Below are 27998 nucleotides of genomic sequence, written 5' to 3'. Positions count from 1 at the left end.
ACGAGCCTCCGGCGCTGCACCTGATGCTCTTAACAAATGCCAGGTGCAGCAGAGAGATTGCGGGGGTCCCCACGTGATCAGACATCTTATCACCTATCCTTAGGATAGGGGATAAGATGTCTAGGGGTGGAGTACCCATTTAAGCCCATTTTTGCCTATGTTTGCTTTGAAAACAGCTCTGTGCTCTCTTGACATTCTTTCATTTAGCTTCATGAGGTAATAACCTGGAATGGTGTTCCAAAAGTCTTGAAGGAGTTCTCAATTGAGTTTAGGTCAGGTGATTGTGGAGGTCATGTCATCTTATGCAGCACTCCTCATTCTCTGTTGGTCAGATAGCCCTTACATACCCTAGATGTCTGTTTCGGGGTCATTGTCCTGTTTAAAAACAAATAATGTTCCCACTTAGCCCAAACCAGGTAAGATGGCACATCACTGCGGAATGCTGTTATAGCCATGCTGGTTATATGTGCTTTGAATTTTGCATAGATCACTAACAAGGTCACCAGCAAATCACCCCCACACCATCACACTGCCTCCTTTATGCTTTACGGTGGGAACTACACATGTAGAAAACCAACCACTTATTTTTATCAAAAATCCCAAATTTCAGACCAAATTACATACAGTATTGCACTGATCTAATGTCCCATCCTTGTGTTTCTTGTCCCAAGCTATTCTCTTCTTCTTCTTGTTCCTCAGTAAAGGCTTCTTTTTTGCTGCATGTATCCATAAAAGCCTGATTCTCTCAGTCTCCTCTGAACAGTTGATGTTAAAGGGGTACTCTGGTGGACTGGTGGAAAAAAAAATTTTTTTAAACTAATGGTGCCGGAAAGTTAAACAGATTTGTAAATTACTTCTTTTTAAAAATCTTAATCCTTCCATTACTTATTAGTGGCTGTATACTACAGAGGAAGTTCTTTTCTTTTTGAATTTCTTTTCTCTACTGACACCTCTGTCCGTGTCAGGAACTGTCCAGAGCAGGAGAAAATCCCCATAGAAAACCTTTCCTGCTCTGGACAGTTCCTGACATGGACAGAGGTGTCAGTAGAGGGAAGTGTGCTCAGACAGAAAAGAAATACAAAAAGAAAATAATTTCCTTTTATAGTATATAACAGCTGATAAGTACTGGAAGGATTAAGATTTTTAAATAGAAATAATTTACACATCTTTTTAATTTTCTGTTAAAAATTGATTTAAAAAATATATATATTTTCCACCAGAGAACCCCTTTAAGATGTGTTTGGTACTTCTCTGTGAAGCATTTATGTTGCTCTAATCTGACTTGGATCCTTTGGATAGGGGATGAGATGTTTTTCTACAGAGTACCCCTTTAAAAAAAAAAAAAAAAAAAATAACACTACTTCATCTAATAGAGGTTTCCTTTTTATCTAATAGGCTTAGCTGGTGTTTTGTACACAGAGCTTCCTAGAGTGCCTGACTTTCCTAGAAACCTGGTGTAGGTTTCCTCAGAAGTCAGTAGCAGCATGAGCTGTCATTTTTACTGTATAAATGGTAAACAGATTTTAATTCTTAAAAACATAGACACAATTCTTTATATCCATAAATAGGGTAAGAATCAGAAAGGATGCAGGCACTGCACGCTATTGAAATCTATCAGTCTTTATGGGAGTGCAGACGGTAGGAATACCAGCTGATCGGGTGGTGCTCATTTGTGGGAGAAACGCAGTATCTGGATACAGTTCAACGAATAAGAGAACAAAGGCACTCACCCGGCTTGGTGAATAAACTTCTTTAATGCAGACTGTGCATATTTACAGCAGGATAGCGGTGGCAGCCGCAGCGAGCACCCATTTTTTACACGATTTTAGCAATCATATTTGAATATTTATTGCACTGTTTTCTACTTGTTTACTAATTTCCACTCACCTGTGTGTTCCACGTCACTAGAAGGGGAGTGTACTTAAAAGAGGAGTGCACAGGTCAAGGGAAATGGTCTGTTGAAGTTCCTGTGGGAAGGAAACAGCTGTCACCAGCTATCTTGCACACTGGCGTCCAGCGCTCGCTGCGGCTGCCACCGCTATCCTGCTGTAAATATGCACAGTCTGCATTAAAGAAGTTTATTCACCAAGTCGGGTGAGTGCCTTTGTTCTCTTATTCGTTGAACAATTCTTTATATGATGGCTTATCATCAGCAATCCAGTGTCCATTCTCTGCAAAAGCTGCTGCACCTCTTAACTCGGAGATGCTTCTTTTCTGACCAACTAAATGGCACAGGGATGTTCTCTTTTTATCAGCCGATTCAGGACACCACTTACCAAATGTTCTGATATAAAGGGGTATTCTGGTATGCAAAATATGACTCACCTCACCACTTACTAGTCCAAAATCTGATGTATGCTGCTCGTTTTCCTATGGTTACAACTTGTAGTTCAGCCTGTTGGTCGCACATGCTCAGTTGCAGCACTAGGAGATATTGGCGGGGGAGCTGTTTTTCTATGAAACAGCAGATGATGGGAACTAGGAACTAATGTGAGAGGCTCAGCCATGGGGGAGCACAATATGACATGCACAAGAGCCTGGAGACTACAGGGGAGAACAGCCTGGATTAGATGTCAGCGATGCATGATGAGAACTGTAGTCTGCTACCCACAGGGGCTGCTGCTGAAGCCTCGGCCACTTTTGCTGCGCTGAGAAGGAACACATAGGGAGCCACAATGGGACAAAAAAGGTAATTCTCCATGTTTAGGGTGCAGTATTAGCGCTACGCTGTTGCTTGGGGTGGAATGTACCTGCAGCCTTCTTTCAAGTGTTTTAACTCCGGAATACCCTTTTTTTAACTCCCTCTCTTTTTCACACTCACACCGATCTCCTTTGGCTGTGTCTCGGACAGGAGCTAAAGGGGCTACCCCAAGATTTAAAGTTATCCTCTATCCAAAGGAAAGGGGATTAACTAGCTGATCATTGCGGGTCTGACTACTTGGACCCCCAACAATCATAAGCAAAGAGGTCCTTCATTCTTCCAGTGCATGGAGCAGTAAATGCACACCTACCACTCTATTCTGTCTTTATGGGACTTTGAAACATTGCTAAGTATTAAACTTTTTTAAAATCTGTGGCCAAGCATGCATGCTTCTGTTCCGTTAACTCCGAGAACATGTGACTTACGTTCTCGTGATCAGTATTTTCAACACCCAGAGATCAGCTAGTTATAATAACTTCTTGGGATAACCCCCTTAAGGTTAAAGGGAATCTTTCACCATTTCAACACAAATTGCACCAATATATAGAAAACTTGACCGTGTAACTGACCGTACCTTTATTATATTTTAGTGCTGTGCCAATGTCTGGGGAAAGAAAATTAAGCTATATGCAAATAAGCTATTCAGTGCACCTGGGCATGTGGCTGTACTTCTCGGTGCTCTAGGGGCGTGGCTGTACTTCCCAGTGCACTGTGGGCATGGCTGTACCTCTCGATGCACTGTGGGCATGGCTGTACCTCAGAGCTCTGGAGGCATGGCTGTTGTGTGTTATGGGCGTGTGGCTGCACCTCTCAGTGCTCTGGGGGCGTGGCTGTACCTCTCGGCGCTCTGGGGGCTCGGCTGTACTTCTCGGTTTTTATGACATAAAAATGCGTTTTTATAGACCTAGGCACAGCACTAAAATATAACAAAGGTATGGTCAGTTACACAATCATGTCTTCTCTATAGCGGTGTAACTTGTGTTGGAACTGGCAGTAGACTCCCTTTTAATTCTCCTTTTTATATTGAATGTAGATTCTGGTGCTGGGCGGTAGACGGTTAATGTCAAAATTAGCAGTAAGCTACCATAGGCGTCCCAGGGACATATGACAATTAGGCAGCATAAAGCCGTCCGTGCCTTGATGAATTGCCCCACCGATTCTTATACCTTAAATGAAAAATAGTTCACTTTGTGGTCTGGCATTGCCTTCCACTAATGTCAGGCCCGATGTTCTGCAGGTCTTGTGAGCAGAGAAGTATTTAAATGTCACACGTAATCCTCCGTGCTTTTTAATTAAATGTGAACTTTACATTACCTATGCTTGATGGAATTTGACTTTTCACATTTCTGAACCATTTTTTATGCTTGTTTACTAACCCAACACTTTACGAAGGTATACGGCTTGTTAAGCTGTGCCGTCTGCTGACACCAGTGTGTTTTCTATGGCATTGTGTGACTGACCTGCTAACCCTGTAAACCCTGATTTACAAACTAATTTATTTGATATGTGTTAGGTGGGCTCAGGGGAACATTTAGTTATACACATTCTACTATACATATGCGGATGTTGTTTTATTTTATACATTTTTTATGTATTTATATTATTATTATTATTTGATAATTTATTATTAATATTTTTTTTTATAAATGTGTATAATTAATTATTATTATAATTAATTATTATTATAATATTATCATTATAATATGGTTATTATGATGATTATTATGATTAATTATTTATTATTATTCGTAGAAGTATTATTATTATCAATTAGTATTATGATTATCAATTATTATTAATTAGTATCATTATTTATTAATATTAATTAGTAGTAGTAGTATTATTAGTAGTATTATTTTTTTATCATTTATTATTTAATAATTTATTATTATTATTTAATAATTATTATTATTATTAGGATCTTATAAATGGGTAATCAAATAAAATAATTATACAGCGGTGTTTCCCAATGAGGGTGCCTCCAGCTGTTGCAAAACTACAACTTCCAGCATTCCTTTGGCTGTCTGGACATGCTAAGAGTTGTAGTTTTGCAACGGCTGGAGGCACCCTGGTTGGGAAACACTGACCCAGAACATAGTAATAACAATACAGATGTCATTTTAACTCTGGGATTTTATTGATCTCTTTGTAAAGCTACAGACGACAACTCATGGATAGGTGCGGTGTTGGGTAGTTACAAGAGAAATTATAGGGGTTATCCAACAATGGAAAAACAGAGCAATTTTTATTTCCAGAAACGGCACCACACCTGTCCTCAAGTTATGTGCGGTATTGCAACTTGGCTCCATTCACTTCAGTGGAACTGAGCTGCAATACCACACACAACCTGAGAACAGGGATGGTGCTGTTTTTTCAACACCCTTTTAATGCTGTATCTTCCGCCAATGTAATTTTCAGTAAGTTTAAAGGGAATGTGTCATCTGAGAATGACATATTGGGTAAATTAAGTTTTTATGTTAAACATTTGTTTTAAGAATTTTTGGAAGTTTTCTTCTAATTTTACCAATCCTGAAATTGTGTGGTTTTTGTTCTGTCCACTGAGCTTAATATAAGCAACCTCCTCTTTATCATCACAGGTATAATTACAATGATTGGTCCTAACAGTGATTAGATAAGATGAGATCAGACAATTAACATACATACACACACTCTCATACACTCTCACACACACATATATATATGTATATATAATCTGACTATGCTACTGGGGCTGTAAAGTTAGTGTAGTGCATAATATAGTGCCTGTACTGGTCTTGCAAGATTTTTGCACCGGATGTTGTCTCGGGCCATTCCAAGGTTGCAGTGCAGACCGAGATATTACATCACTAGTCAGGTGTTGACAGGGAGGGTGTCTGTGCTTCAATGGGTGAAGTTGCCACTTGGCTGGAGGGAGATCATTCCCCACAGGGCTGCAGAGAATTGTAGTTTCAAGCACAGCACACGTGGAAGGGAGCTCAGTTGTACTGCAATGGGTGGGGTGGCTGATGTGTGGGAGGGAGAGAAGTCACCTCCCACCTAAAACAAAGTATCCTGGGGATTGTAGTCTGAAGATGAACCTGGAAACAGGAAGTAGCCAGTTTACACAAACAAACCAGCAGTGTGATGGGGAACACAGGACATGACTGTTTACCACCAACACAAGCATGGGTCCTTAGTAAGCATGTCCATTACTTGTTGACAGGTGATTAGTAAAGTCGCCTTATGTTGGATAATCCCTTTAATAGCTAGTGATAACAGCATGATGATGGAGACCTTTTTATTTAACTTGTATTGTATTGTATTGTATTGTATTACTGGAGTCAGGAACATGTGAGAAAAGTCTAAAACTAGGAGAAAGTTGCAAACAGCTTGTAGGGTGGAGGTTTTCTGGAAATAAATTACAAAATGGAGATTGAAACTTAGTGCACTTTTTTATTTTTCCTTATTTCTGAAAGAGGTAAAACAAAGAATTTGGGTTGATTTTTTCTTAGCTTGGTCTGAGGTGAAAGTGTGTTACTCAACATAAAATGAGTCATAAAACATTTTTTTTTCTTCACAATTTCTACAAGGACAGACAAGCGTTTTAATTTTAGGCTAAGTGTTTCTGAAAGAATTTAGCATGAAAAAATCCCAAAGATTTAAATGACAAATTGATCTGTCCACTTCAATATCTAGTATCAATTTTCAAAAAACTTTTGGGTCTTCAGTTCTAAGATCCGGCTTTGTAAATTTTATCTTCTCCTCTTCATTTTTTTCTAGATTACGATCCGATCAAATACTATTTCTATTAATGGAAAATCCCGACTCAGTCATTCGGTTTTCTCAGAAACACTACCTGAAGACTAGATATGGTGCCAAAGATCAGCAATTTTTTTGTATTTATATCCGCATTCCTAGTTAATAGTTCAATGTGTAAAAGTGTTGTTAAATTAAAGTATATATATATATATTAATATATTAAAATAATATGCAATATCATTGTAACTTTCATAGGAAAGTTTAAACAAAAAAGAAAAAAAAAAGAAAAATATATTTTTGGGGGATTTTGTAATTAACTTAAGTTTGTGGCCTGCCATTTTTCTATAATTTTTAGAAGTTTATGTTCTAATTAAAAATTGCAGTATAACCCAAAACGTAAAGATTTATAAGAAAAGTTCTTTATTTTCTGTGTATTTTGTAAATTCATATGATGCAACTTTTTTTGTTTTCTGAACATGATGTAATGAATCTTTAAGCAATGTTGATTTCTTAAATTTACTGTATAGAGCTGCCAATATTGCCTCATTGTTCTAGGAATAACTGAAATAAATCTGCTTCTGGCAGTGTTGACTTTAATTCCTATTAAACGTTACTGTACTTGTTAACTTGACCATAATTCTACTGCTTCTTTTTTTTTATATGTATTAATTTTTGACAAATGTTATACAGGTTCTTCACTTAAATTTATTATTTGGAAAATCTGATTAATTAAGCATCAAGATAATAGCCATATTACTTAGTCTTATCAAGACATGGTTGATCTGAGACAGATTGGTTACTATAGACATGCTGCCTGACAACCCTATATAATAGATTCTAGTTTATCCCTCACAACCAGGTGGTCTCAGATAATCAGGGCCTGCCATGTACTTTAGTATGTGGGCTGATCCTGTCAAAATAGGCACCTTCATCGGGCCACAGTGTATTAAGACCTCCTGACTGTTCCCTAATGCCAGATATTGTTGGGTAGCAAAGAAGTAACTTGTAGCTTCTGGGCCCAAAGCAAAATCTGCAACAGGGTCCTATGAGCCACTTATAATACTGATCTCTTATGGGACAAATGTGCTTTGGGGCCCCTTAGGCACCAGGGTCTTGATGTGATTGCTACCTCTGCACCCCCTATAGCTACACTCCAGTTGGGTAGACGAAGCAGCTTGCTGGATTGTATGTGCCTAATTGTAGGTTATTGTGGGAGATATCTGACAACTGCTTATTCCCTTCTCGATATTGAAATAGACATGTGGCTGGGCCACATGTGTATGTCGTGGTTATGGGGTGGAGTTGGCAATGTGGCTGTCAGCTGAAGCAATGTTTGGCTGACAGCTATCTTGTGAGCATGGTTAGCTAAAGGGCTCATTCACTTTGCTGTCAGGCTCCAGTATATGGATCTCCATTGGAACAACGAAAGCTTAGCAGAGGAAATAAGTGAATGCACTTTTTTTTTCTCTGGTAAACTACCAGATCCCCGACGGTAACAAATTCAAGTCGGTGACCCGATGGTGTCAGATGTGTTCCGACCCATTTTGCGAGGCAAAAAAAAAAAAAAAAAAAAACTAAACTGACCCAGAACAGGAAGGAGCATGACATCTATCTGAACCTAACCTAAAGCGGTTGTACAGGATTGAAAAAAATATGACTGTTTTATTTTAGAAACTGTGTTACACCTGTCTGTCTATATTGTCTGGCCTCCACTAAAGCTGAGCTATAGCACTATACTCTATTAATCAGATTTTTCAACAAATACATTTAGGAGAAGAATCTATTTAAAGAAAAACCTAAGCTTTAAAAAAATAAAAATAAAAAAAATCACTACTTTTGTATTACCGACAAGCAACATAAAATCACACTGTATCTTCCACTGCCAAATAAAAGGTTTTAACTTTATGTATTAGATGTTATTTTTTGTTGTTCTTATAAAGTATGTTATATAAATATTTTAGGTTTGTTTTTTCTTTTCACTGTATAATTATGTACATTTTTGAGTCAATCTTGTTGTTGCTTCACTAAATTACCTTTCCAGCTTTATTTCTTAATTTTTGATTGGAACAATTGACATTTCTCTGTCATTTCAAAAAAAATCTGCTAATTAAAAAAATCTTTCCTGCAAGTTCTTTTGTAGCATTGTATATTGTATTGTGTAGAGGCATACAGATGTGTTTGCATCAGTCAGAGGTAGACACCAGGAGTGTTCTCTGACTGAAGGCTCTGGTGCATGCTACTGTATAGGTATAGCGAAGGGGAAAAATATTTGATATCCTGCTGATTTAGTATGTGTGCCCACTGACAAAGAAATGATCAGTCTGTAATTTTAATGGTCGTTTTTTTTTATTTATTTATTTATTTCTTTTTAACAGTAAGGGACCTAATAAGCAAAAAATTCAGAAAAACACATTTCAAATATTTCATATATTTGATCCCCTATCAGCAAGGTTTCTGTCTCCCAGGTGTTTTTTTTATATAGGTAATGAGCTTAGATTAGGAGCACTCTCTTAAAAGAAATCAGCCAGATGTTTGTTGGTATGTACAGGCATGTACATGAGCTTTCTTGAGCAAGGGGATCTTGCCGCTGCTGCAGGATTTCAATCCTTCATGGCATAGTGTCTTACCAATTGTTTTCTTGGTGACTATGGTCCCAGCTACCTTGAGATTATTGACAAGATCCTCCAGTGTAGTTCTGGGCTGCCGCCTTATCGTTCTCATGATCATTAACAACTCCACTAAGTGAGATCTTGCATGGAGCATCCGATCAAGGGAGATTGACGGTTTTGTGTTTCTTCTTCTTCCATTTGTGAATAATCCCACCAATTTGAACAGTAAGAGTAAACATCTCACCAAGCTTCTTTGTGATGGTCATGTAGCCCATTCCAGCCTTGTGTAAGTCTACAATGTTGTCCCTGACATCCTTGGACAGTGAAGAGGCATATGGTGGGAAGTTTGGAATCTGATAACTTCTGTGGACAGGTGTCTTTTTTTAAAGGTAACAAACTGAGATTAGGAGTGTCTTCTTTAAAGGGGTACTCCGGTGAAAAACTTTTTTCTGCTGAATACTACGGTGGAAATTCTGCTGACAACTGCTGAATACTACAGTGGAAATTCTGCTGACATCATGAGCACAGTGGTCTCTGCTGACATCTCTTTCCATTTTAGGAACTGTCCAGGGTAAAAGGAAATCCCCATAGCAAACATATGCTGTTCTGGACAGTTCATAATGGACAGAGATGTCAGCAGAGAGCACTGTGCTCGTGATGTCAGCAGACAGTTCTGTGTTTCAAAAAGAAAATAATTTTTGCTGTAGTATTCAGCAGCTAATAAGTACAGGAAGGATTAATATTTTTTTAATAGAAGTCATTTACAAATCTGTTTAACTTTCTGGCACCAGATGATTTAAAAAAAAAAAAAGTTTTTCACCGGAGTACCCCTTTAAGAGAGTGCTCCTACCGGTAATCTCAGCTGTTACCTGTATAAAAGACACCTAGATGCCAGAAATGTTGCTGATTGATATGCTTTATTTCCCTGAGTAAAATGTAAATCAACTCGTAACTTACGGTATTTGAAAAGTGTGTTTCTGGATTTTTTTTCTTTTGTTATTCTGTCTCTCATTTTTCAAATAAACCGACCATTTAAATTGTAGACTGTAGACTTCATCAGTGGGCAAATGTACAAAACCAGAGGGGATCAAATATTTTTTTCTTTACTGTTTGTTGACTCTCATTCGAAAAAAGGGTTGTGTTTTGTTGTGGCATGCCTCTGCAAAAGGGACATATTATATTGGCCATCATCAAGTGCATGGAGCCCTTCCAATGTTTTACATGAGCTTTTCTGGAATATAAGAGACCTGTCCAAAAAGTATCGGACCATGTTATATGAAGAGTTGAGACCTTTATTAAAGAAGATGCAAGATTCCAGATACATTGAAGGGGACTGAGGCATCATGTACAATCACCATAACCAAACTACAGACAGGTGAAGTGAACAACATAGATTATCCCATTATCTCACTAAGGATAGGGGATAAGATTTCTGATTGAGGGGGTCCCACAACTGGGACCCCCCGTGATCTCTGTGTAGCACCCGGCATTCTGTGTCGGGTGCTGCTCCCAAGATGGAGACATGACAACGTCACGCCCCCTCGTGACATCACGTCATCACACCCCTCCACTCATGTCTATGGGCCGTCATGCCTCCTCCCATAAACCTGAATGTTAGAAGTAGAGCAGGAAAAAACCCTCAGGTATGGCGCTGCAGACTCTTGTAGACAGATGAGGCGGATGCCAAAGGTAATAGGAAAGTCCTCAGCAGGACATTTTATAAAAAAAAACAATAAAATGGACAAGATTACGCGTTTCGGGAGGATCCCTCCCTTCCTCAGATCAGGAACTGATCTGAGGAGGGGAGGGATCCTCCCGAAACGCGTAATCTTGTCCATTTTATTGTTTTTTTTTTTATAAAATGTCCTGCTGAGGACTTTCCTATTACATTTGGCATCCGCCTCATCTGTCTACAAGAGTCTGCAGCGCCATACCTGAGGGTTTTTTCCTGCTCTACTTCTAATATTGACTCCCAGGACGACTTGTTTCCTCCTGCAACCCATCGGCATAGCAGCGACTCGTACTACAGTACCCAGATTATATCGTGGGTGATATGCTTTTTTGCATAGATCTCAAGGTGAGCGGCCATCTATAAGCCCCGTGGGGTTGCCCCCCCCCACCCACCACCCGATCTATTAAGGGTAAATACACGAGGCGCCGTCCGTCGGTCCTTTCTTTTCTTTTCTCTACAGATAAACCTGAATGGAGATGGTGTGGCATGATGTCATGTCTCCATCTCGGGAGCAGCACCCACACAGAATGCAGGGTGCTTCACAAAGATTGTGGGGGGTCTCAGCGGCGGGATCCCTGTGATCAGACATCTTATCCCCTTGAAGTTGATGTGTTGAAAGCTGGAAAAATGTAAAGATCTAAGCGCTTTTGACAAGGGCCAATCTGGGATGGCTAGATGACTAGGTCAGAGTATTTCCAAAACTCCTGGTCTTGTGAGGTGTGCGTTGGTTCTAATTTATTTACAATAGACCAAGGAAGTGTGTGAACAAGCAACTGAATCACAGGCCCCCTAGGAATATTGAAGCTCTTGGGGAGCGAGGGCTAGCCCATCTTATCTAATCCCACAGAAGATATATTGTAGCAAACATTGCTGCAAAAAGTTAATACTGACAATCATAGAAAGTTGCATATATATCTGCAGACCTGTTACCCGTGCTGACCCCATTCCACTGACTAAACCATCTACAATAGATGGGGGAAAGCATCAGAACTGGAAAATGGAGCAGTGGTGGCCTGACTGATGAGTCCTATTTGTTCTTTTATGCGGATGGCAGGTCTGTGTATGTTGTTTAACTAGGAAGAGATGTGATCAGGAGGCACAACAAGAGAAAGACAAGCTGGGGGAGGCAGTGTTATGCTTTGGCCATTGTTCTGGGAAACATTTGGTCCTGTTCAAGTAAATTCAAGTGAATTTACTTTGACACATACCACCTACCTAAACATTGTACATACCAATTACTCCTCTTTATGGCATTGGCCCTCTTTCAGAAGAGTAATGCACCAGCCACACTGCAAAAGTTGTTTAAGGTGTTGAATTGGCCTCCAAATTCTCTAGATCTTAGTTTGAGCAATCGAGGGATATGCTGGGAAACAAATCTGATCCATAGAGGCCACACCTCACAACTTGTGCCAGATGCCACAGCTTCAGAGGTCTTGCGGAGTCCAAGCCTCAAAAGGTCAGAGCTGTTTTGACAGCATAAGTAGGGGCCTACAAAGTGTTCTGTGATTTTTAATGTTATGACTGATCGAAGTTTATTATAAAATTCTGCACTCCCTGTATTTGACATTACAGAATTGTTTCTAGATATTACAACTTAAATGGGCACTCTCATTAAAACTCCTTATGGTAAATAAAAAATATTTCTAATATACTTTGTTTAAAAAAAATGAAGTTTTCAATGTTTTAATTTGTGCTTAAAAAAGCTCAAGAGCACATTTCCCCCCATCTTATACACAGACTTTGGACCAAAGCCCAAACACAGGAAGTGTAGCCTGGAGTTCTGAGGGGTGTGTCCAACCAACAGCATATGGCAGTTAAGTGTGAGAGGAGCTATGATTGGATGAGGTAGGATACACCCCCCTCAGCAATTCAGGCTGCACTTCCTGTGTTTGGACTTCGGTCTAAATTTTGTGTATGAGATGGGGGGAAAATGTGCTCTTGAGCTTTTTTTAAGCACAAATAAAACATAGAAAACTATATATTTTTTAAACAAAGTATATTAGAAATATTTTTTTATTTACCATAAGGAGTGAAATAGCAAAACATTTTTTAATGAGTGCCCATTTAATACTGTAGCAGGAAATGTTAGTCATATGTTAACTCACTATACGGCCATGTTCACACACTGTTTTTGAGCTGTGACACACACACACACACACATCTTATAGTAGTAAATCTTATGGCCATAAAGTAAGATGACATGTCATTTAATGAGGCTGATAAATGTGCCCATTACATCTTCCAAACAATTAAGAAGCTAGGATTTTTTTTATTTTTTTTTATTTTGCCCATATCATACATACTCACTATTACTAGTCCTACATCTGTTTTATTCCAGCACAGCCTCATCCCGAGGGTTCATTACTGTAATTAGTCATGTGATCACTAGTCTGACCCACATAACTGTGCTTTGTGTCAGAGAAAATGGTCAATCCTGTGTCAGACTGGGATCACATGACGTTTTGGCCATACTATTTTCAATCAGTGTTTCTAAAAAAAACTGTATGGCAAAAAAAACAGATGGTACCGTATGGGAAAAAGTAAACCGTATGTGTTTTTATACTGTATACTGTTTTTAAAAGTGCATACAGTTCCGTCCATTTTTATAAAAAAAAAAAAAAAAAACATTTGTTTTAGAAAATGTTGTCCATTTTTAATGGAAGGGGTGTTGGGTGGGGACTTTAAGATGCAAATGCGCATGTGCAAAGTAAAAACCGGATATGGTTTCCCATATGGAACCCGTATACATGTGCGTTTCCCATTGACGTCCATGTAAAAAAAAAAAAAAAAAAAGTATGCGGTTGCAGTACGGTTTTTAAACTGGAGACAAAAACGTGGTCAACCACGGTTTTGACTCCGGTTTAAAAACAGTACTGCAACCGCATACGTTTTTAACATGGACGTCAATGGGAAACGCACATGTATACAGTTCCATACAGGAAACCGTATACGGTTTTTACTTTGCACATGTGCATTTGCAACCCAACACCCCTCCCATTAAAAATGGACATTTTCAAAAACATATATTTTTTTTTAATAAAAACGGACAGAACTGTATGCACTTTTAAAAACAGTATACAGTTTAAAAACGCATACGGTTTACTTTTTCCCATACTGTTCCATCAGTTTTTTTACCATATGGTTTTCTTTAGAAAAACTGATTGAAAACAGTATAGCAAAAACGTGAACCCAACCTCAGTTGACTTCCTGTAAACAACAGGATGACATCATCACCTATCTGATTCCTGCTGGCTGCTCACAACCCTTCCCCTTCAGCTCTGTCTGTATACTGCTGCTGATGTCTCTATGGAATAAGGATATATAGTAGTTATACACATCCCTCTAGCTTCATTTGCATACTGCAGCTCCTATCTCTTCATAAAATCATATAGTTGTGATTACAGGTCAAATCACTTTCACCTCATGGCAATATCTCTCCATAAAGCACACTTCGAGTAAAAAAAAAAATGCTTTAAGACTGCACATAATGTGAACTAACACCAACCTACTTATGACTCTTAGTATTTTAGGCTTCTGGAGTCAAGCCGGGTGATTTAAACATAAGATACAGTGATAAGACTCCGTCCCCTTTCTCTGAAAAGCCATGTGAAATGTAGGCATCATTAGGAAATTATTTCAGTGATTGAATTGTTATAACAGGTAAGTGCTTGTTCACATTAACGCCAGTCCCCATAAATTTATGCCTGTTCTGAAATCCTTTCAAGCCTTTTGCAAACGGCTGTAAATAGATCCCTTTGATGTCCTTGGGATTTTTTTTACAGTCCTGTGTCACCCATTTGCACTCTTTTGGTTCCTATTCCGTTATTTTTAGTCGAGAAAAGACGTTGCATACAGTATTTTCTTTCTCCATCAAAAATAACGGATTAGAAATGGATATATGAAGTTTAACATTGAAGTCTATGGCAAACGGATGAGCCTGTAATGTCATCTGTTTGCATCCGTTTTTTCCCAATCCGTTTTGATCCATTATTACTTCTAAACATTCTCAGAAGAGGTATGAGCCACCAATAAAGGATACAAATGAATTAAAAACTGATGCAAAAGGATGCCATTTAATGGTATCAGTTTGCATCTGTTTGTTAGTATGGTCCGTTTAGCAGCAATGATGGGACAATAGCGAGACGGGAGAGAACGGCTATGTAAACCAAGCCTAAGCACAAGGCTTAAACAAGAACAGATGATTCTGTAATAATAGCCCATGCTGCACTATACATGACTAACAAAAAGAATCCCTGAGGCTAGGTTTCCACTTGTTTTTTTTGGGGGGGGGGCAAAAACACCAATAAAAACACTCATTCTGCCGTATGGCGTTTTTTTTTTTTGGTGAAAAAATGCAGCGGCCAGATGTTAGCTGCAAGTCAATAGGGAACTGCAAAATGCCATATCCACTTGGGTTTTTCAGTTTTGGCGTTTTTTATTTATTTATTTTTTTTATCCTTTTGGCGTTTTTCTGCATTTTTTGGCTCCTTTTCAAAAACGACTTCTTGTTGAGACTTTGGCGTTTTTTTTAAGGAAAATCGCCATGTGGGTTTTAACTTTGGTGTTTTTCCAATTTTTTTTAAATTCTTTTTTGGACTTTAGAGATCCAACAAAGTGATGGAGATACCTTCTTTAACAAAATTTATCTTTTTATAACAAAATTTATCTTTTTATAATACATTTTTTATTAATTTTTAAAAAGGGATCAATTTATGTGGGTGGACAGGGCACTAAAAATGTAGCCGACAATAATAAAAATGTAGTGTGTGTGTTTTTCACTTTTTTTTTTTCTTTTTTCACTTTTTTTTTTTAGGTAGCACTACTACACACTGTTTCATGATGGGAGTAGTAGTACCTGTACTAATTGACAGATCGCCCATGTCATTTCTGACACCTGTTGCGATCCTCCTGTATAATGTTTAGATGCGGGCCACTCTCCTATGGTCCCCTGCACTGCCGTATATATATATATTCACCTATGCGTATTTCCCACAGACAGCTGTGATTGGCCAGATGGTTCCAGCCAATCACAACTCTCTGTGGGAAATATAAATAGGTGTATATATATACGTCAGTGCAGGGGACTATAGAAGAGTGGCCGGCCACCCGGATCTATACATAATACAGGAGGATCACAGCGGGTGTCATAAGTGACACTTGCTGCGATCTGTCTATTAATGCAGGTACTACAGCTCCCAGCATGGAGCAGAGTGTGCTCCATGTTGGGAGTTGTAGTACCTGCAGTTAAAGGGGTACTCCGGTGCTTAGACATCTTATCCCCTATCCAAAGGATAGGGGATAAGATGCCTGATCGCGGGGGTCCTGCCACTGGGGACCCCCGTGATCTTGCACGCTGCACCCCGTTAAAATCAGTCCCCGGAGCGTGTTCGCTCCAGGTCTGATTACTGTCGATCACAGCTGTCACGCCCCTCCCATAGGCTTGCATTGAGGGGGTGGAGAGTGACATCACACAGGGCGGAGCCTTGATGTCACAACGCTCCGGCCCCGTGATCGACAGTAATCAGAACCGGAGCGAACACGCTCCGGGGACTGATTTTTACGGGGTGAGGTGTGCAAGATCACGGGGGTCTCCAGCGGTGGGACCCCCGCGATCAGGCATCTTATCCCCTATTCTTTGGATAAGGGATAAGATGTCTAAGCGCCAGAGTACCCCTTTAAGTACAGATTATAGTGGGTGTAACTCCTGATACCCGATGCGATTGTCCTATCTATTGCAGAGATGCCGAGCAGCAAGTACAGCCCTCTGCACTATACTCTGGCCAGTGATATGAATAGAACAACACTGATTCATATTTCCCGCTGAGAGCGGGGATTGGCTGCAACCATACGGCCAATCTCCACTCTGGGTGGAAAATATGAATGATTGATGTGAATATCACTGGCCGGCCAGAGTACAGAGCAGAGATGCAAGCGCTGTATAGAGCCGCACCGCATCTCTGCAATAGATAGGACCATCGCATCAGTCTGTTCCATGCTGGGAGTAGTAGTACTACCTAAGAAAAAAAAAATTAAACCCACACACACTTTATTAAAAAATAATAAAAATGTTGCTATAAAAAAAATTTGTTAAATTAATTTCTTTCCATCCCTTCTGCATCTGCATTTTTTTTGGTAGCCAACAAATTCAGAAAAAAATGCCAAAGGGCCAAAAAATGCAATTTCCAATCAAAGGCAAAAACGCCAGAAAAACTGCAAAAACTTATGAAAAACCTGTAGTAGTTTTTTGGGGGTTTTGCTGTCGTTTTTTATGTGTAAAAAAAAAAAAGTGGAAACCTAGCCTCAATGCTTCTTTAAAGGACATCTGTCAGGTGACACTGATGACTATATTTACCCGATCCTGTTCCGTGCTCATGCGTTCAAAGCGCGTCCAACTGGGCTGAACACTGTGTGGCACGGTGGTGTGTTGTCTGTCCTAAGATGCTGTTTTATATAGAGCTGGATAAAAAATATCTTTTGTTTACCGTTCATGACCTACATCACTGGGCCAGGTGAAGATCTGGGCCTGCAAGCAGAGGAGGTGAGCTGAAATTTGCATTTTTTCATGTTACTTAACCCAGACATCCGCACCATGTATTCCTTACCACAGCTTTTGGGGACTGCACTGGCAGCCATTGGTTTTTACTCGCTTTTCAATAATAAAATGGAGGATTTAATATGAAAAAAGTTGTGTACAATACTATAACAGGTACATGATGTGTTTCCAGTTGTCATGGTTATGGTTTCCCGCAGTTTATATTTATTGTTGTGAATTGACACTATTATGATAGAAATAGTCCATTTCTGATTGGCTCATGGAGTCGGCAGGTTACCGGAGTTCAACATCAACTTAAAATCAACCAAAGCCTCCACTACATTTCCCTTGTTACAAGACCGGGTCTTAGAGTGCAACTAAAAGAAATCGGTTCTAGGTCAGTGCGTTATAAGGAAACTTCTCAATAATTAAGGCTAAGTGTAATAGCTAATTGGTGGAAAACTGCAACCCTTGTCTGCCGGTTGCTATGTTACTTGTTGGTTTTGTATTCTCTTGGGAATTTGCTTACTTAATGTTTATATTAAATTGGCATTGACTTGATATCTTGTCTCTCCAGCTATAATTAGGTCTGATGTTCTGTAAACATGGGTTTGCTTTGAAAACTCATGATACAACATTCTGGGAACATAGGTTTTGTAGCAGATACAATGACAGCAATTAGTAAATACCTTATATACCCAGGGACTAATTGGAGCCAGCAGACAGTAGCCACAACGTGCTGAATCCAGGGGCTGCCGCTAGTTGGTCGCACTATTGTATTAAATGATTATATTGGCAATGGTGATACTGCTGTGTACAGTAAATGATTAGTACCTCATAGTCTGAGCTTGTTTTAAATGTAAAAAAGAGAACAAACTTATCTGCAAACACTTCTACAAAACACCTTGAAATAAATCTGCGAAAAAATAAGCAAACTTTACTGCCCGGTTATCTCCAAGGTTGGCAGGGGTATTAGAGAAAAGGGCTTTTTCTATCATATTTGATACTTTACAGATGAGATCTTCTCTTTTTTTAACCAACCATAGTCACCATATGTAATCTGACTGTGTCATCATCATGTAAGTTTGGCATTAACCTCTCCCCCTGGCATGTCTTTGGGACCCTAATGCCCATGGGATTTTGACACTATTGGGATTTTGTAATTAATTATTTACATTTAAATTGAAACTCAGTGGGCTACAATAAGTATCCTCAAAGGGAACTTGTCAGCAGATTTTACCATATATAACGCGTAACAATGTTTGTCACATGTTAAAGGGGTATTCTGTGCAAAAACATTTTATCCCATATCCAAAGGATAGGGCATAAGGTGTCTGATCGCGGGGGCCTGCTGCTGAGACCCCCCGCGATCTCCCTGCAGCACCCGCAAACCTCCGGGACTGGGGACGTGACATCACACCACGTTCCCTCCATTCGTGTGCTGCAGGGAGATCGCGGGGGTCTTAGCAGCGGGCCCCCCCGCGATCCGACATCTTATCCCCTATCCTTTGGATAGGGGATAAAATGTTTTTGCCCGGAATACCCCTTTAAATATGGTAGAATCTGCTGACAGGTTCCCTTTAATGACTAAAAAGACAGATCGGTAGTCATTAAGGGGTTAAGAGATTTCTACCACCTAGGAACTTGTTAGTTTATATTAACCATTGCATGCTTGCTCAGAATATGTACAGTTTTACACCCATCTTTTTTTATATATGCCTAGGTACATTCTTATACTGTAATGGATCTCTCCCTGCGACTTCTGGATTCCTTATAGACACTAAATGGTAACCTATATTATATTGTAGTCATTAAATGTTTAAGTCAATGTGACTCGATTCAAAAGAGAAGTCTCATACTTAAAATTACAGAAAAACGTATCCCCTATTTGGAGGATAGGGAATAGGTTTTAGGTTGCAGGGGGTCAGACGGCTGGGGCACTCCGCGATCTCCTGTATGGAGCCCTGGCTCTACCTGGAGCAGACATCAATGCATTTCCAAGTGGATTCGGACAAAAGAATGAATATGTAAATTTTTTCGTTGGGCACCAAAATCGGAATTTCTGCATCGGAAACATCTGCCTCCGAAATTGCAGCATGTGCACGATGCAGCAGAATCCCATTGAAAACAATGGGACTCTGCTCCAAAAGAATTACGATTAATTAATACATTTTTTTGCAATCTTTTCTCTTTACTAATTTTAACTGTAGAGTAAAACCTATCTCAAGGATATTTATTTTTTATTTTTAAACTTTATTTTTTTTACATGCAAGAAAAGTTCAAGGTAGTTACAGCGTCTCCTTCTTTGTGATAGTAGAAAATGAAAACTTTACCACATTTCAAGGAAAAGAACATATTATTCTGGAATTTGTCAGCTACGTTGTCTATTATTTGCCAATTTGTTCTTGTGAGATTTATAGTTTTATTTTTGTACTAGGTAGTTTACTTTACAAGATATATTTTATACTTTAGTGAAATGTTATTAATTTACAAAATTAGGCTTTTTTGTATGAGCTACAAATGTTTTATTACTGTGCTTTTTTTGTTTGGTGGGAGGGAGCGGGTTCACACAGAGTTTTTGGGAGTTTTTTGTCACATTTTCTAATTTCAGTGGATTCAAAAGGAATGGGAAGTATACTATACGTATAAGGAAACAGGGACGTATACTTCTCTTTCCTTCTGGATGATCTCAATGATTTCAAAAACTGCAATGGTGTTTAAAAATAACACAAATCTACTAAGAAGCTAGTCCTAGTGGCGTCTGCAGCAAATTGAATCTCCAGGTGGAGAAATGGCACGGGGGATCAAAGGGAAATTATGTGGCACAGGGGGTAAGGGGGATGATTTGGCACAAGGCACAGGGGGAATAAAGTGGCACATGGTAGAAAGGGGGGATGAAATGGTAGAGGGGGGTGATAAGGGATGATTTAACTGCACTGGGAGATTATATTGTAATATTGCCTTTTATCATGTTTTATAAGTTACTACACACTGGAGTGAGTACAGTGCAGTATTTTGTCATTTTGAAAGATTTTTTAGCCTTTTTTCCCAATATGGGACATCTCTCAATAGCGGACACTGTTTTATATCCTGTGAGTGTCCGCTATTGGGAGATTCTACTGTAGTTCATATTGGGAATGACCATTCCACCTTAAGGGACACTTTAGGGGCCTCTAAAGAATCCAATCAGATCCTTGGTCACCGGTCTTGCCAATAAAAGGTTAATAAAGTCCCCTTAAGGGGCATAAAGATTTTTTGTCAAAAATATTCTTGAAGATATTTTTCCCCCCAATAGTGTCAAAGGTAGATTTTAGCAGGACAAAGCATTGCTGTCTGTTGCAAGTATTTTTCCAAATCCAGCAATACCTTTATACCCAAGTATTTCACCTGTTACACCACCTTCAAGGGGCACGGGTAAGAAGCCTACAAACAAAACAGTAAGATTTAGACAGGTGATGTAGGGCCAACTTGGCCCTATTAAATCTTAAGCCTGAGAACTCACCAGGTCCAACAGAGTGACCAATTTTAACAACTGTAACAACCAGCTGTAAATAAAATCTTCATACCTGGATATTTCGAGCATGACAGTTCCACTTTTCTTTATATTTCCCCCACCCTTATCTTCATAAATCAAAACCCAGTGTACGATGTACGAAATGTGTGCAGAATAGGACCTTTTTAAATCCGAGCTGAAAGACATATCCTCCAATTCCTGTTCTATGAAATTGCAGTCATAAATACACACATTGGTCTAGAAGTCATGTGTAATAATTACAGTAGAAACGGCTCAAATTATGTCTTGTGATATTGGATTATGTTATAGTGTCGTAATAATTGAACTTTAATACAGATTTTTAGAATGTGCGCCAACTGTACGGTAGAACCAGTCACGGTGACCATATGTCATTTCTATGTGTACGTTACCTTATGAGGTTCATTTGATGGCTTTTCTTATAAGAGCACACACATTACTGCAGAAAGTACATTGAGGCCTTGGGGATTTTTATTTTTCAGCAGCTGCATGAATTTGATAAGGACGGGGAGATTGACCAGCTGGACTGGAGTTTTTGGAAATGTTATTTCTGCTTTTTATTATAGCTTGTTAGTATTATGAGAATACAATAGAATAAGAATGTTAAAATTATATTGAATTTTATTCCGTAAACTTTCTTCTGAAATGTGACTGATGTGATCTATTAGGTCAGATCGGTAAAACTGCACTTGTATTACTTGTGTGTGTGTGTGTATATATATATAGACAAAATTATTGGAACATCTACACATTACACAGAAGTATTGGGACAGCCTATTCTAAATCCAGAAACATTAAAGGGGTACTCTGCCCCTAGGAATCTTATCCCCTATAAAAAGGATCGCGGGGATCCTGCGACTGGGGACCCCCACTACTGCAGCTGCGGCACCCCAGACATACGGTGCACAGAGCTAACCTTTCTCCGTGCCGGATGACTGACGATGCGGGGCGGAGGCTCATGACGTCACAGTCACGACCTGCTCTTGACGGTCGTCATGACCCCTCCCATAGACTTGCATTGAGGGGGCACGGCCATGATGTCAGAGCCTCCGGCACTGCACCCGATGCTCTAAACGAACGCTTGGGGTAGCAGGGAGATCGCAGGGGTCCTGCCCCTGGGGAAAGGGGATAAGATGTCTAGGGGCATAGTACCCCTTTAATTAAATGAACCCCCCCACATCCTTTTGCAGTTATAACAGATTCCACTCTTCTGGGAAGACGTTCTCCAAGATTCTGGTGGTGTCTGTGGTAATTTTTGCCCTTTCATCCAGATGAGCATTTATGAGGTCAGATGTCAGATGAGAGGGTCTGGTGCACAATCTCTGTTCTAATCCATCTCAAAGGTGTTGGATGGAGTTGAGGTCTGGGCAACATAGAGAATTCTTTATCGAACACAAAGCATAATGACATCATGGGGAGGCAGACAGTGGGGTTTTTTCACAAACCACAGGCCACGGTCCGTATCCCGCCTTGCATGCTTCGTCAGGTCCCTGATACATAGTGACATTAGACAGGTGAGTTATATAGACCAGCCGAACGTGTTACCTAGGTAACAATATATACAAAACAACATTAACACCTTATGTGCCAAATTATATAGTGAGCTTTAAAAACAAAGACTAATGTATAGCAGCAAGACAAGAAAAAAGGAATAAACAGATTCTATAACAAAGCAGCTAATTCGTCCTTGTCATTTAGACCAAGAGGACTCGTGGCTTCTATACGGAGTATCCAGCGGGCCTCTTTCTGTAACAATAGCTGGTGTCTGTCTTTACCTTTCTGGGCATGTTCTACTCTTTCCAGAGCAGCAAATGTAAGGCGATCGGGGCTGCTATTATGCACCTCAGTCATGTGCGATATAAATCTGGCTGCTCCAATGCCTGTTCTGAGAGAACGAAAATGCTCCCTGACCCTGTGAAAGAGGAAACGTTTTGTTTGGCCTTTATAATATAAGCCACAATCACATTTAAGGCTGTACACCGCGTAGTCTGATCTACAGGTAATGCACTGTTTAACAAAAACGGTGTAACTTCCCAATTTGATTGTCTTTTGTGTTGGAATTATATTTACAAAATGAACAGGAACCGCAAGGAAAGTTACCTGCCAGTCTTGGGTCTGTTAGCCAGTCTGAACTGGGTTTGATTTTTAGAGACTTGCGTTTTTTTATATAATCTCTAATTGTGGCTTATATTATAAAGGCCAAATGAAGCGTCCCCTTTTCTACAGGGTCAGGGAGCATTTTCGTTCTCTCAGAACAGGCATCGGATCTGCCAGATTTATATCGCACATGACTGAGGTGCATAATAGCAGCCCCGATCGCCTTACAATTGTTGCTCTGGAAAGAGTCGAACATGCCCAGGAAGGTAAAGACAGACACCAGCTATTGTTACAGAGAGAGGCCCGCTGGATACTCCGTTTAGAAGTCACGAGTCCTCTTGGTCTAAATGACAAGGACGAATTAGCTGCTTTGTTATAGAATCTGTTTATACCTTTATTCTTGTCTTGCTGCTATACATTAGTTTTTGTTTTTAAAGCTCACTATATAAGGTGTTAATGTTGTTTTGTATATAGTGTTACCTAGGTAACATGTTCGATTGGGCTATATAACTCACCTGTCTGACGTCACTACGTATCAGGGGCCTGACGAAGTGCGCATGGTGTGATACAGACCGGGGCCCCTTGTTTGTGAAAAAAAAAAGTCTGTTTAACAACCGTACTTCCACCCTATGATGTGATTATGCTTCGTGTTCAATAAAGAATTATCTATGCTGCATCAGACCAAGTGAGTGCTCCGTCCATCATTTTTCTTTCCTTGTGAGAAGTATTGTGTATGGACTCAGTTCAGACGAGTAGCACCACCTGCAACTATTTTCTGCACAAACATACATCTAAGCTTCACATCTTCCATCTGACCATTTATATCCACTTGTTTGAATCTACACTTATACACCGTTGGTGGGCCAAGAAGATTTGGTCCTGCTGGTGACTGTGCCAGGCGTTTCTTACCTTGTGTGTGTGTGAATTGTGACCACCCAAATTTCGACCCCACCAAACTCACCCTCATGCCTGTATGGACCTTACTTTGTGCATTGGGGCACAGTCATGCTGGAACTGAAACCCAAACTGTTCCCACTATGTTTCAAGCATTCAGGGTCTTGGTATGCTGAAGGATTGAAGATGTACAGCTCTAAGAAATGTATCTACTACCCATTGGTCGTCTGAAGAAGAGGTGTTTCACACCTAGAAATGCGTTATGATTGTAGCTCTGTAAGCTTGAAAAGTTTTTGTCTCAATAAATGTTGTTTGGTTGAAGAAATACCACCTCCTTCATTCCTGACTGGATTTCTCTTTGGATACTTCCCCTGCTATCCGCAGGATTGGGGATAAATGTCTGATCTCCCATACGGGGCCCCGACTCTGCCTCAGCTGAGCTGCTGTGTGTGATGTTTCCTACCCAGCATGTCAGCTGGTACAAACATGCCCCCTTCATTCATCTCTATGGGAGAGACTGAGACAAAGGAACGCTGTGTCTCTGCCTCTCCCAGAGATAGAGCTGAATGGAGGGGACTTGTTTGACCAGCTGACATGCTCATTTTGAATACTTTGTGGGGTGCAGTTTTTATAATGGGGTAAATTATGGGGGGTTTATAACATAAAGACCATCAAATTTACTTCAAAACTCAACTGGTCTCTGAAAAATTTAGATTTTGAAATTTTTGTGAAAAATTTAAAATTTCTGCTGAACTTTGAAGCCCTCTGATGTCTTCAAAAAGTTAAAACATGTCAACTTTATGATGCCAACATAAGGTAGACATATTGTATTTGTGAATCAATATACAATTTATTTGGCAGGACCATTTTCCTTAAAAGCAGAGAGCTTCAAAGTTAAACATTTAAAAAAAAAGAAATTATTCAAGTATCGACCAAAGTTTACCACTAACATAAAGTAGATTATGTCACGAAAAAACATTCTCTGAATCAAGCAAAAGCATCTCAGAGTTATTAATACTTAATGTGACAGTGGTCAGATTTGCAAAAAATGCTCTGGTCCCTAAGGTCAAAATGGGCTTCATCCTTAAGGGGTTAAAAATGGGGTCACATGTTGTTGTTTTTTTGCATTTATGTCAGAACCTCTGCAACCATCAGCCATTCCAATGCAAATCGCCAATTTAGGCCTAAAATGTACATGGGGCTCTCTCTGTTGTACACCCACAGAACACTTTATGTCCACATATGGGGTATTTCCTTACTTGGGAGTAATTGTGCTACACATTAGGGGGGGTCTTTTCTCCTTATAACTCCAAATGTAATTTTTTTTTAGCACTAACATGCTGGTGTAGCCCAAAGTTTTCCTTTTCATAAGTGGTAAGTACAGAAATACCCCATATGTGGCCCTAAACTGTGTGTGGTGGCCCATTATGGGATGGTGTACCCGTACTTATCCTGCCCTGTCAGGCAGAGTCTCTCCATGTCCCCAATGTTGTCTCCTATGTACATAAGTTGTATAATAAAATGTACTGTTTCTTTAATAGCTGTTACCATGTGATTGTTACCCAGGAGGCACTAGTGACCTGGTGACCCCCAAGTGACCTATGGGCTCCTTGTGCAGCCCCCCTATAAAACCAGGGGTGGCGCTACAATCGCTTTCTTCCAGCATTCCAGCTCCTGCTGAGGTCCAGTGCAGTCAAGTCGTCTCAGTGTGTGGCCAGAGCATTGAAGGCCTCAAGCCTAAAGTCTGCAGCCACAAAGTCAGCTGAAGTAAGCTCAAAGTCATCTTCATGTTAATTGTCAAGTCAGTCAAATCAAGTCTTCTATATAGTCACCATGGCCTGCACTAAAGTGTCTCTACATTCTGCAAGCCTGCGAGGTCCCCCTGTGTCACTGGTCACCTCCTTGGGATTCTGGCTGTACTGCATAGACTGTGTCACCTGTCTACCCTCAGTAAAGCTACCGTTGTCTGTAACTTGGTGTCGGTGTCTTCATTGCCCCCGTGCCTAGCCCAGGACCAGCGGTATTACCTTTGGGTGGTTAAGGCTAAACCACGCCCTGGCGTCATGACAAGAAGGGATTAATAACATCTGCCCCATGGGATATAACAGCTACCCTGCGTTGAACCCCCCGCATGCCACACTTTAAATATGACAGTGCTCCAAAGTGAGAGAGGACCATGCCCATTTGAGGCCTAAATTAGTGATTTGCATAGGGGCAGCTGACAGTTCCAGAGATTGAGAGGGTCTTGCATGGATGGGGCATGCCAGGGGTTCTTCCTCCTCAAATGCGACTCTAAGGCCAACGTTCAACATATAAAATCACTGAAATATACACCTCTTCTATACGTGGTGAATATGTCTGTGACCGACACAAGGGCAGATACAAAGCCGCTGGAGTTACTGAGAAGTGGGGTGTTGTACAGAACACTCCCATTCCATTATTGCCTAATCTTTTTTTTTTTTTATTAGTCCCATATACAGGACAAGGCCCCAATAAGTCCTTATCTCAGCTGCATTGATGAGGGTCCATCTAATGGGCCAAGCCAAAAAAGCATTGGGGTGCTGCACAAACCGTTGGGCAGACAAGTTTGTTTGAGCCGCCATCAATTGACAAAGTCCTCAGAGACCTCCTGAAAAGAAAACTTTAAAAAGTCAATTTCAGAGAAGAGTGTGGGGTCAAAATGGATTCCTGGGAACCCAGGAATCTGTGGCTCATAATTGTCCGGTACTGAGGTCCAGATGGGGTCACCTATAAGGGTGACAGGAAAAATTTTATGGTGGACAGGGCCACTGGTGGATTCTGTCAGAGTAAAGAACGGCGTTTGTCTCCTCCACCAAAAATAGCCTACGGCAGTGTTTGCCAAACAGCGAGCCTCCAGGTATTTCAAAACTGAAACTCCAAGCATGGCTGGACAATCAAAGGCTGTCCGGCAATGCTGGGAGTTGTAGTTTTGCAACAAATGGAGGCTCACTGTTTGGTACACACTGCCCTATGTGTCATATTTAATTTTTATAAATTTTCATTGGTGGGGGCAGGGAAGTAACAGTTAGGCTAGGTTCCCACTACGAAATTTCGGCCAGCAATTCTGCTTTGAAATTGCAGGCAGTAATTCCGCTTACTAAAATGTATAGTGTAGTGAATGGGTTTCTGTTCACAAATTCACACTTCGGAATTTGTGAAGTGGAATTTGTGAATGGAAAATCCACAAAATTACATTTTTCATTTTCACGGACCACTGTTCCAAAAATCTATCAGACACCTGTGGGGTGTAAATGCTCACTGTACCCCTTATTACATTATGTGAGGGGTATAGTTCCAAAATGGGGTCACATTTGGGGGGGGGTCCATTGTTCTGGCACTATGGGGGCTTTGTAAACACACATGGCCTTCAATTACGGACAAATTCTTTCTCCAAAAGCCAAATGGCGCTCCTTCTCTTCTGAGCCCTGTAGTTCACCCGCAGAGCACTTTACATCCACATGTGGGGAATTTATATACTCAGAAGAAATGGGGTTACAAATTTTGGGGGGCTTTTTTCCTATTACCCCTTGTGAAAATGAAAAATTTGCGATAACACCAGCATTTTAGTGAAAAAAAATGAAGATTTGTCATTTTCAATGAAAATTCTTCAAACACCTGTGGGTAGTTAAGGCTCACTATACCCCTTGTTACGTTCCTTAAGGGGTATAGTTTCCAAAATGGGGTCACGTGGTTATTTATTAGTTTGCGTTTATGTCAGAACCGCTGTAAAATCAGCCACCCCTGTGCAAATCACCAATTTAGGCCTCAAATGTACATAGTGCGCTCTCACTCCTGAGCCTTGTTGTGTGCCCGCAGAGCATTTTACGTCCACATATGGGGTATTTCTGTACTCAGGAGAAATTGCGTTACAAATTTTGAGGGTGTTTTTTCCCTTTTACATTTTGTGAAAATAAAAAGTATGGGGCAACACCAGCAAGTTACTGTAAAAAATTTTTTTTTTTTACAATAACGTGCTGGAGTAGACCCCAACTTTACCTTTTCATAAGGGAGAAAAGGAGAAAAAGCCCCCCAAAATGTGTTAGGCATATTCTCCCGAGTATGGAAATACCCTATATGTGGCCCTAAATTGTTTCCTTGAAATACGACAGGGCTCTGAAGTGAAAGAGCACCATGCGCATTTG

The 27998-nt window shown here is 40.1% G+C and overlaps 1 protein-coding gene across 7 annotated transcripts in view; it reads left to right on the top strand.

Moving 5' to 3' along the window:
- COBLL1 (cordon-bleu WH2 repeat protein like 1) overlaps positions 1-27998 on the top strand; it is a 188541-nt gene that overhangs the window by 145884 nt on the left and 14659 nt on the right. For 2 of the 7 annotated variants that reach the window (XM_056533259.1, XM_056533256.1), the window contains one exon: positions 6461-8344. The exons of the other annotated variants lie outside the window; for them this stretch is intronic. In XM_056533259.1, coding sequence (XP_056389234.1) covers positions 6461-6547 — 87 coding nt within the window. In that variant the 3' untranslated portion in view covers positions 6548-8344. Of the gene's footprint in view, positions 1-6460; positions 8345-27998 lie in introns of those variants that run through there. 7 annotated transcript variants of the gene reach the window in all.

This window comes from Hyla sarda, chromosome 8, assembly GCF_029499605.1.
Source record: "Hyla sarda isolate aHylSar1 chromosome 8, aHylSar1.hap1, whole genome shotgun sequence".
NCBI lineage: Eukaryota > Metazoa > Chordata > Amphibia > Anura > Hylidae > Hyla > Hyla sarda.
This window is presented reverse-complemented; position numbering and strand designations above follow the sequence as displayed.